The sequence below is a fragment of the Poecilia latipinna genome, unplaced genomic scaffold (genome assembly GCF_001443285.1).
Source record: "Poecilia latipinna isolate Pla-1442-1.1 unplaced genomic scaffold, P_latipinna-1.0 Scaffold1904, whole genome shotgun sequence".
In the NCBI taxonomy this organism is placed as follows: Eukaryota; Metazoa; Chordata; class Actinopteri; order Cyprinodontiformes; family Poeciliidae; genus Poecilia; species Poecilia latipinna.
In genome coordinates this window covers 115337-127149 of record NW_015114520.1, presented here as the reverse complement: position 1 = coordinate 127149, position 11813 = coordinate 115337, and the positions used below count along the sequence as shown (strand labels likewise).

Below are 11813 nucleotides of genomic sequence, written 5' to 3'. Positions count from 1 at the left end.
CTCATCCTCTTAAAAATCCAGATGATCCAGTCAAACAACCCCTCCCACATATTTGGTGTTCGCTTGTGTGTGCTTTACAATTACAAATTATTTTCCATCGCATGCATCCTTTTTGAAAGCAATGAATTAGTGCATGATGCAAATGCCTGTGAAAGTGTTTCAGTGAGATTTAAACCAGCAAGCATGAATTAGCTAACCAGTCTACTAGTACTGGGAGATGTAAATAAAGTTTGTTGTATGTGTTATGCATTTTATCAGTTTCTCTTAAAATTTGACTTTTTCTTGTTGCTACTAGGAAAGTGGTTGTCTCTTCAAGATAATTTAGAAAATGCAATAAAATCTCAAATTCATACTAGTTGTCTTGGAGAAATTTACATTTACACCCACTTCCAGTGTGGTCAGTATTTATTTAGTTTTTGGGGATTTCTTTTTTTTTTAATAGGATTTTTTACATGTAGGGTTAAAACTTGCAACCAATGCTTTATAATATTTCCGATAATATTTCTGCAAAGGTAAAAAAAAGTTCCCATCATGCTATCTCATTACTATTAAAGCTGCAGTATGCAACATTTATAATAAAATATATATGTTTTTTTATATATATTTGTTACAACTGTCACCATGTTGAGACAGTATGCTAAGAGACAGATCATTTGTGAAAAGATCGATTTTCTCCACTGCCTCCATGTCCTACTATTGCGGTCTCAAGAAATGTATCGCTCTGACTAACTAGAAATAACCAATCAAAACCGGGAGGAGGGTCTTAGGCTTTCAATCAAGCTCATGTACTCACCACTAAACTTGCTAATGGCTAAGAAGCAACTTACCAATACAAGAAAACCAGCTGTCTGACCTCAACCATACACAATCAGCTAAAATCTGCAGATACTTGAAATTCCTTCTAAAAACAGCTGCGTATTTTAATAGTTCAAACACCAAAATAAAATATATATTAATCAGAACAGAGGAAACCATCTTCGCACTACACATGAAGGGGGAAAAGAACAGCAGCTTCCAGAGAGGAGCTTCTGAGAATATTCTCAAAGGACATCAGGGAAAATCTTTTGCTCAATTCAGTTCAGATTTATTTATATAGTGCCAGATCACAACAAATGTCTTGAAACGTGTTACAAAAAAATTCAGTCAGACCTACGTTAAAATTGGTCCTAGTTATCAAACGGTACAGTAAGTTCAATTCATTATCCAAAGTAGTTGAAAATGATTTGTAACCAAAGAAACCCAGCAGACTGCATCAAGTCATTGACTTCCACTGACTCAACTTGCAATGTTAGTCATTGACCTTAACAACTAACTGAGTCAGGTTTGAAATAAAAACAGCTTGTACTGTCATATTAGCAAATGTTATATTTCAAAGTAATTCTGGTTCTATTTAAAAGGAAATGATCAGCTGGAGGAAAGGAAGCGACAGCTGAACCTACCAATAAACTCATTACTCTCCATTAAGGAGCAGGCATCGCAAATTAGTCCAATGCCACAAATATAGTATTAAGTGTGTGGTGTTTGTTAATGGTTCCTTATCATTTTTGCTGCTTTCTTTCATCACTTTTAGCTCCTGTTTTCCTGTTGGTTGTATATCTCTCTGGTTTTGCTCTGTTGTTATCAGTTATCACTTGTTTGGTTTTAGATTCGTGTCTTGGCTCGCAAACCGGCTGCATCGCATTCTGCAGATTTTGTTGTTGGTGAGTCATAAAGACCTGTTTTGACCTTCCTTCTGGGAAGGTGTTTTTGTTAGCATCATGTTGCAAAGTAAAAGTAGAGGACTGTGAAAAAAAGAGATTTGACCCACACACAGCTGTTATTTAATTTGAAATGACCTTGGTGAAAAAAAATATGGTGATATGCTGCACATTTACTATTTTTTTGTGAACCAAAGAAGGGTTTTATTTTTTGCAAAAATAAAAATAAAAAATAAAATAAAATAAAATAAATAAATAAATAAATAAATAAATAAATAAATAAATAAATAAAAATAATCAACAGAAAAACAGTGCCAATAATTAATAATAACTGGGCCAATAATTAATAATTGTTAGTGTCCACTAGGTGGCGCCAAAAGACCAAGTGGCTTTAGTGTAGAGGGCGGGACTGAAGCAGGATCCGAGTTATTGTCATCACTACCACACCTTATCATCCTGGCTCTCTGGATAGGAACCTGCAGCCTGCTCTCCTTGCAGCCCCCCTTCCTCCTCCCCCTTTTCCTCCTCCTCCTCATTTGTCGAACGGCTGTAGTGCGCACTGAGCAACGGCAGTGCGCAAAAGGGCCGGCATGCACCTGGAGGAACCCGCCCTGTAAAGCCGGTTCCAGACTCTGTTCGGAGTTTCAGCCGGATTGCAGGAGGTTGCTCTAACAGCATGAATATAGCGGGGCGGGTGCTGGAGCTGAAGCTGCAACATGGGCGTGGGTCGAAACGAGCGGGATGTAATTTCGCGGACATAGTTCGGCAAAAGAGAGGACCGTGCAAAAGGATCCGAGTTGTGATCTGAGCTCGGGTTCGCTCGGATTCACCACACGCAGCACTTTCCCGTCCCTGACCGGAATGATGGAGAAGGGCGCGTTGCAGCAGCAGCAGCAGCCTCTGTCCAAGAGCGCGGAGCGTCCGGCGGAGGATGTCGCCAAAATCCCCGACCAGGAGCTGCTGAGGTGGAGCAAACCGGAGCTGGTGCGGCGGCTGCGCCAGACGGAGACGGAGAAGAGGGCCGTCATCGTGGAGCACGGCAATCTGATGCGTGAGGTGAACCGGAGGCTTCAGCAGCACCTCACGGAGATCCGGAGTCTCAAGGTGAGGAAGAGTGGGGAGGGGCCCGGGGAGCAGAGGAGCAGCAGCAGGGGCCCCCTCAGGGTTTCAACTCGTTTAGTTACAGGAGGAGCGAGCGAGCATGCTGTCAGGGTGCACATCTGTGTGGAATGTCAAAATGAAACGCTGCAAATACATCCTGCAGAAGTATTCACACCACTTCAACTTTTGCCACATTTTTTTTCCCTTCCAAGTTCCAACCACAAATTTCACTCGATTTTATGTGACAGACTCAAAGTAGCACTTCGTGATTTTAAAAAATTCTTCAACTAATGCAATAATAAGAGTTGGCGTGCATTTGTTTTCAGCCCCATTTACATGGATACGCTTGAATAAAATCCAATGTAAGCAAACTTCAGAAGCAGAGAGATAAGAGTTGACTTGAAGGTAGATAGAGCTCAACACGGAACGATAGCAGAAGATGATGACCTGTTAGAGGTTGTGGAAGGTTGGAGACGAGGGTGGAGGTTCACCTTCCAGCAGGACACCCAGTCTGAACACTTACAGGGTGGCAAGTGAAGAGTTGAAGAGTTGAAGTCCAGACCTAAATCTCTTTAAGAATCTGTGTGAAGTCATTAAACAGATGTTCACAGATGTTCTCCATACGATCTGAATGAGCGTCATCTGCTTTATGGAGAGGAACGAACATAGATGTCCATACAGACTGACATAGTCTAGATCACGTGTCAAACTCAAGGCCCGGGGGCCGAATCTGGTCCGACCTAGCTCTTTATGTGGCCCTCTAGACTCCAAATTACATCAGTAAGTCCCTCCAGTTTTTTCACAAATCCTCAAAATTTACACAAAATCAACAGATCTCCACATTTCTTTCTGATTTTACTGCAAGTTTTTCTCAAAATTGGTCAAACAATGGGTTTAAGTCACTGCTGCCTCAGCCTTATTTGACATCAAGTTATAATGTGTGACCGATACAGCAAGAAATAAAGAACCACATTTGACGTCATACAAATAAGCACAAATATAAAAAAATTCCTTACAAATATTTCCAAATTAGCATTGCAAAATATGTGATTTTGATTACAAAAGCCACCAAAACAATCAGAAAATCCTGGAAGGTTAGCTATTTAATAATATTTTAACAGTTTAATTGGTTTTATCTATACATTCTGGCACAACCGGCCCTTTAAGAACATTGAGATTTTTGATATGGCCCAAAATGAAACTGAGTTTGATAACCTGGTCTGGATGTTTAGAGCTGGTAGAGACAAACCCAAAAAGACCTGCAGCCGGACCTGTAGCCAGAGCTGGTTCCAAGTGTTGGCTCTCGGGGACTATAGATGGAAGACACATTTTAAGATTTTCTCTATACTTAAAAAAATTAAATGTAAACTCATCATTTACCGTCCACTTCACAAATATGCATTATTTTGTGTAAATCTGTAACATAAAATCTCAGGTATATTGGGTTCTATCGCTCAGTCACAACTTCCTGAAAGGGGCATCGGCTGAGCCACTGCTGCCAGTAACTTCCTGTTTTCCTTCTATAGGTGATCCATCTGCCACATGTGCTTAACCCACTCACGTCACAATCATACCTGTCATTTGCACAAATAAACTTTAAACTCATAAAGGAAAGGTGGAATTCAGTATTGTAATGTGTGAATCACACGCAGCACTTCCCTGTGCTGCGTGTGGGGAATGTAAAGCCTGGCAGGCCACCAGGCTTTACTTGTGCCCCCACCAGGCTTAGGATTGCTTATTTATTAGTTTTTTTTAATGTCTGCAATTTCTAAGACTTTACAGTTGGTGTTCAGGTATTAATCTTCCAATCTTTCAATAACACATAATCACCAAGTGATATTTTCAAATTTCCTGTCAACTTTAATCATTTTTTAATTCAAAATCACAATGGACCGCTGGATGAATGACTGCAAAGTGCCCCAACCACCAGACTTGGCAAGTTTTCTGAAGGAAACCTTGTTTATACAAAACAAACATGGCAACAGGTCAATCCAAATAAGTGAAGATTTGCAAAAACACAATAAAGTTTATCCGTTTGAACATTAAATGTCTTGCCGTTGCAGTGAATTCAGTTGAGTGTAAGTTGAAAAGAATTTGCAAATTATTGTATTGCGTTTTTATTTATGTTTTACACCATGTACTGAAATTGGAATAGACCAGTGGCTATGTCAGGACAAGGAGGCAAAACGTCTGCTTTTGGCTGTTTTCTTTATGATGTTTTTCTGTAGGTTATCGATTCTCTATCTGGACTTATCTTGAGAAATGTCAGCACAGATATTTAATAGTTGGATCAGATATTACCTGCAGCTTCAGTTTCACTTTAACAGCAAAAACCTACATTTGTCCTTGATCATTTTATCCAAAGAGTTCAAAAGGTAAAAAAAAAATGTGATTTGGGTTTGAGAAAGTAGCTAAAAATATTAAGTGGAGAGGCTTGTCTGTCAGCAAATGATCAGTCACAACAGAAATGTGCACGTCATTCCCTGCTTATCTGCTCTCTATTTGTGCGTGTGTGTGCGTGTGTGTGTGTGTGTGCTGTCTTTATGTAAACCAGGACGTGAACCAGAAACTGCAGGAGGACAACCAGGAGCTGCGGGACCTGTGCTGCTTCCTGGATGACGACCGGCAGAAGGGGAAGCGGGTGTCGCGGGAGTGGCAGCGCCTTGGCCGCTTCAGCGCGGGGCTGATGAGGAAGGAGGTGGCCGTCTACCTGCAGAAGTTAAAGGAGCTGGAGCAGCGGCAGATGGAGGTTGTCCAGGAGAATCTGGAGCTGAAGGAGGTGTGCTTTATGCTGGAGGAGGAGCGAGCCGCTGCCACAGCTGGAGGAGGGGCCCACACCCAGGGAGATCCCGGCTGCAGGAGCTCAATAGACAGCCAGAACAGCCTGTCTCAGCTCGGAGGGGGCGGGCCTACACCTGGCTTGTTGCGGGACGTTGGCGATGGGAGTAGTACCTCCAGCGCAGGAAGCACGGATAGCCCCGATAAACCACACCACAAGTCACCTACCCTGAGCTCCAGTGCGAGCCCAGGATCAGGGCCAAGGTACTCCTCCTTGGAGAAACATAGAGATATGTGTGAATCTCCAGATAGGAGAAACAGCTCAACCCCTGAGTACCAAACGTTCCCTCAGTCTTGCCGCCCCCGTGGCGGGTCCCTTATAAACCTAGCACCCTATGGGCTTGGAGGACCTTGGCCTGAGAAAAACAGCAAATCCCCCACCAGGCTACCTTGTGACTCCAACTCCAAACCCTCCAGCTCTGATCTACTAGCTCAAAAACCGTTTCTGATGTCAGGGAACGCGTCACCAGGCTGCAGGAAGGGATCGGCTAAGTCCAGCCCAGAGCTGAGTCAGAGGAGGTTCCAGGGAGACAATCTGGGGGCTGGCTGCAAAGGTCCTGAAGCTAAGCAGCCCACATCAGGGTCCCTGGAGTACCTGAGGAAAGGCCGGGTGATTGTTGGGAGTCCAGAGTCTATGCGGCACCACCATAATTTCCATCACAGCCCTGGAGGGGAGAACAACAAGGGAAGGCACAGCGGCGGGTCCCCGGGCAGGGAGAGGGCTCAGAGGAGGGCTGTTGGAGAGGAGATGAGCACCCATCATCAGAGTCTGTACAACGGTAGGCACATTCATTCTTAATTCATATATTAATATTACTGCTAAATTATTAGCCCAGATTGCTATATTTATCATTAGAAGAGATGCAATAATCAGAATTTTATATCCAGTTTTCAGTTTTTGCAAAGCTTTGACCTGCCAATACTAATTTTGTTTGATTCAGATGTTAAAGGAAGATATGATAATAATGAATAATGAAGCCTAGGTGGAGCAGACGAATTGTTCGATACATGGTGCGTATCGAATAGATGGCCCATTATTGAACAATTCAATACAGATACATGTATTGTATCTATATATATATATATATATATATATATATATATATATATATATATATGTGTATGTGTGTGTGTGTGTGTGTGTTCACGTATATGCTGATGATCAAGTTGCACTCCTACAGGAATACTTTTCTCAGCTTTGTCTCTGCTCAGTCAGGAGCAGAGAGAATCAGCAGCAGCAGCCAGGAGCTGCTTACACATGCACATTATTGCCCTTGTGCCTTGTTATCTTATACGTTCTGGACTGTGCATAAAAAAAAAAAACAAAACAAACAACAAAAAAAACAGAACAAGAAACATATTGGCCTTCTGAGGAGTCCTTTTCTAATTTTAATGCACAGATGATGTTAATCATGATTTGGTCTGACAGGCCAGCAATTGATGGCAGTTTATCAAAGCAGAGTCGTGGAAATGTCTTGATAGCTGCCTTGCAAATAGTTATTGTGAAAGAATGGGAGCAAAACATGGTGATGCATTTAGCTCGTCCTGCTCATTTGAACTGATAGCATTATTAACTTCAATCAATTGAGCCAAACATCTTAAAACAATATGCTAAAAATACGTGGATGTGATATTGATTATCTTATGACATTAATATCAGTCTATGATATTAGTGAATAGTATACTGTTTTCATCATGTTCTTCATTCTGTTGTAGATGCATTCTGGAACTAGTTTTGACTGGAATCAAGCATTTTATATCTGACTGATCAAATACATAAAAAAAATCTCTTGGCAATCAATAAACTCACTATTTAGTAAATTGGAGCTACCAGTTTGCATTCACAATCACAATCTTTTGTGTTTCTGTTGTTACTAAGTGGAAAAAAAATCCAGGAAGTTAAAGTAAAGTATCTTCAGGGTTGGAGAGTTTCTTAAAAATGTTTAAAGCTTTAAAGTATTTGCTACCCATTGAAACAAATCTCCGGTTCATTCAAGCTGCGAGCCATTCTATCCTTGGACAAGACATTTCACCCGTCTTGCCTGCTGGTGGGGCTCAGAGGGCCCGGTGGGGCTCAGAGGGCCCGGTGGGGCTCAGAGGGCCCGGTGGGGCTCAGAGGGCACGGTGGGGCTCGGAGGGCACGGTGGTCTGCCTCGGAGCAGCTGTGGCTTCAATGTTGCTTTCCACCATCGGTAGATGAAAGGCTGAATAACTGATTGAAGTGTGAAGCACTTTGGAGATCTTTGACTTGTTAGATCACTATATAAATGCATGCCTTTTACCATTTAACGTTATTAAATTTCTCATTTTATTCCTAAAGAGAAGGTTGATTTGGTCAGGATCAGTACTAAAAGTTCAAAGCTATATAAAGAAAACAACGAAGAAAACTGAAAGTAGTCACTAAAAGATACTGCAGAAAACTCAGTCAACAATGATTATAGATCTGCTGCCCTTATGGTGCGTTCACACCAAACATGTTACGCAAGTCAAAAATCTGTCCAACGCTTCAGGTTCGATGCGTCTGCACTTTGAATCCAGATGGTTGACATTTTGCTCTACACCTAACGTTTCGTGTGTCTGGTTTGCATTCAAAGTCTATGTGGAGGCGCGTCGAGAGCACGTCAGATGTGTCAGCTCTAGCCATTGTTTTCTGTTGGACACGTTGGACGCTCTTGATGCATCAAACGCTCAAAGCTCTCCAAATCACGCTGCGCTAAATGCTCGACACGCCTCCACATAGATTTTGAATGTAAAGCAGACGTTTGGTGTGAACGCCCCATTACATTCCACAACATGAAGGAGAGACTCCTGTTTGCCCACCTGAGTAAACAGACAAGCACATATCAGGATCCTCTGCAGTTTGCTTATTGCCCGTGGAGTCGGCGGTGAAGACGCCATCATATACCTGCTTCAACAAACCCACTGTCATCTGGACAAAGCAGGCAGCCCTGTGAGGATCATGTTCTTTGATTTCTCCAGTGCATTTAACACAATTCAACCTGATCTGCTCTGTTAGAAACTCCAGAAGACACCGGCGGAGGCCTCAACAGTCTGTTTGTGAGGTACAAACTGTGGTCTGTACCTCACAAACAGACCACAGTTTGTAAGACTGAAGGGAAGGACTGTCTGTCTAACAGCAAGATGGTTAGCAACACAGGAGCACTGCAGGGCACTCACCATTCCTCTCACCATTCTTTTTCTCTCTGTACAGTTCAAGCTTCCAGATCGGAGACTGATAATGGGAGTCAGACTCCCATTATCTACAGAAATACTCAGATGATTCTGCAATTGTCAGGTGTATCAAAGATGGACAAGAATCTGAGCACAGAGAGTTCGTGAACTGCTTTGTGGCATGGCATTGAAAGAAAGAACAATGTCATGTAGATTTGAGGAGAAAAGGCATTAGGCCAAATCCTATTTTCGTCATGGGAGAAGAGGTGGAAGAATATAAATATGACCCATTTTAAGATTTTTCTCTATACTTAAAATAACTCTGTCATGAATTTTGAATTGAATACGAGTTACAGCAACATTTATTTTCCCTTTGGGATCAATAAAGTACTTTTGAATTTGAATTTCTGTTTGGTGCATTGTTATTGTAAGTTTGTTGACAACTGGGTACTTAAGCTTCTAGAAATGTTCTTCCACTCAGAAGCAGTTCTTAGAATATTGCATCCAGGGAGGAACAGTTAGAGCAGACACAGCAGCACATGTGCCTTTGGACGTGCCGCCTAAAGGCACAGCATGAGTCTGTTAGTCGTGTGCGTCTTCAGAATAAAATCAGCTGGACTTCAGTCAGCTTCCAGAAAGCTCGCAGTTGTTCTGGCACGCTGCACATTTACATTTAATTCTGTCTTTTCCTATCTCCCTCTCTCACCTCTTGTTTCACAGTAATCTGTTTGGAGCAGCGTGAAGCACAGAGCCAGACAGATATCGGTTTGTAACCTATAGACCCTTGAGAATTACATCAGCTGTGCCGCGCTGCTAAGTAAATTCCCAACGATGCTCGCACATTTCCCTCAGTCTCAGAGCACCATCACCACAGCCATAGATTGGGAATGAGTGCTGTACGTGTGTGTCTGAGCATCGGTTGTTCATATTAGAGTTCTTGCAGCACAATGTGAAAAATTCAGAAGAAGATTACAGTTCGGAACGTGCAGTCCTTTCTGTGGACCAGGGGACACGAGTTGTTGATCTGCTTTATTACAAAGGCTCTTAACAAGCAGTGCTGGTAGATTTCTCGGTGAAGAAAAGTAAAATTACCGGGCCTTGCCATCTAAGCAAGAAGTAGTTCATAACAGGTAGGCCACAGCTATGTGAGCAATAAAATAGATCATTAAACATGCAGGGAAGTAACTGTTAGACTGATGAAGATAAGGTTTCCCTGTGGAGGGTCAAGCCATCAGAAATGCTGAAATGAAAATGAACTATGCAAATCTTCATTTTGACTTATAATCGTAGTTATTTATTTCCTTCACAATGTCCATTTACATTCTCATTTCCATTTAGAACCAAATAAATCCACCATAACTGTAAACTAAGCACAGCAGTCACACACAGCCCCGTACCATTAGCAACACTTGAGCAGAATTAATCTTGATCTTAAGCAACCACATCCCCTTCCAACGCACTTAGTACACAAAATGAAATACACACCCTTGTGGGCATAAACACAGGAAAACAAGATAAATGGCTCCTCCAGCTCTGCTTGTGGAAGTAAATGTGTTGGGCCTCAAGTTGACACAAAGACAACAATTCTGACAGACAGGACAAGTTAAAAAAAAAAAGCTCCAGAAATATTTTATGAAATAGTTGCTATCAGCAAAGAGGGAAACAATAGATGTTTATCATTGTATTCACAAAATCAATCATTCATTTAATCTATAGGTGTTAATGGTTTTCTATTGCCTTTCAATATATCCATTGCTCCTGCACAAGAAGATACTCATCTTCTGATCTTCATCCATCTCCTCCACCTGTTATTCTTTCTGTTTTCATTTCTTTTTTCCAACATCACATGGCTCTCTTTCTTAGCAACCCCATCTTTGAGAGCAGTTCCCCTCCTCTTGGTGCTGTTTTGCATGCAGCCAGTGTAAACCTTAATCAGGGAGCCTCCATCACAGACTAGTACCTTTACAAATGAAGGGTCTTTAACTTTGAAGGTCTGTCTCCACTGCAGTCGGTGTGCTAAATAATTCAGTGGGCACCAAGTAACTTTCCATACTTATTCTGCTTATAACAATTCATGATTTTACTAAACAATTGACCTTGAGATGAAGAAAGACAAGATTATTAGGTTCTGGCACATAGGTCAGATCGAAATGGTGGTGGTGCGAAACTACCCCAACCTCCACCTAGATCTCCGCCCAGCTCCCAGCCATCTCAGTAACTGGTTAAGGTTGTTCTGCAGTGGCCAATGCACTCTTGTTTTAGAGGCTTGCAGGCACAATCGTCTGTCGCATGTAGAAAAGGCTTGAATGAAGCGCTCTGATAGATGTGATGTTAACACCTGAACTTCAATCTAATGCTGCCTGCAACAAGTTCTCCAGTTTCTTTTCAGAGAAAATTCAAAAGATCGGAGGATTAATCTGCACATCCTCTACAAAGCCAGTACCAATGGTATGCCCAAACAAAACAAATTCAGGAACAATGACAAAATTTCAACTACTAAATTATAAAAACCTTGAAGAGATTATAAGTCAATTAAGCTCCAGTTCCTGCTGTCTGGATGTCCTACTCCCACATTTCTTTAAGTCCTGCCTGTCGTTGCTAATGATCTGATCCAAATAGCGAACTCATCGCTGTCTTCAGGTGTTTTCCCCCAGGCTTTGAAAACAGCAGTTATCAAGCCACTGATAAAAAAAGAACAATCTAGACAAAACTACTGCAGAATTACAGGCCGATCTCCAACCTCCCATTCATCAGCAAAATTATTGAAAAAGCAGTTTTTAAACAATTAAATAACTTCCTAACAATAATGAATCGGTTTGACTCCTTCCAGTCTGGTTTTCGTGCTCACCACAGCACAGAGACGGCCGTCTCCATCAATGACACGGAGACGTGTTCAATGATATCCATATAAATACAGACTGTGGGAGAACCACAGTGCTGGTTCTGTGCAGCTTTCGACACTGTTGACCATGATATTTTACTGAATTGACTGGAGAGTTGGGTCGG

At 41.9% G+C, this 11813-nt stretch overlaps 1 protein-coding gene across 2 annotated transcripts in view; it reads left to right on the top strand.

Moving 5' to 3' along the window:
• The first annotated feature begins 2016 nt into the window (after positions 1–2016).
• Positions 2017–11813, top strand: part of LOC106935079 (coiled-coil domain-containing protein 85A-like) — a 23567-nt gene continuing 13770 nt past the window's right edge. The window contains exons 1-3 of one of the 2 annotated variants that reach the window (XM_015015356.1): positions 2017–2801; positions 5353–6415; positions 6818–11080. In XM_015015356.1, coding sequence (XP_014870842.1) covers positions 2559–2801; positions 5353–6415; positions 6818–7008 — 1497 coding nt within the window. In that variant the 5' untranslated portion in view covers positions 2017–2558 and the 3' untranslated portion in view covers positions 7009–11080. Of the gene's footprint in view, positions 2802–5352; positions 6416–6817; positions 11081–11813 lie in introns of those variants that run through there. The other variant, XM_015015357.1, reaches the window with a different exon arrangement.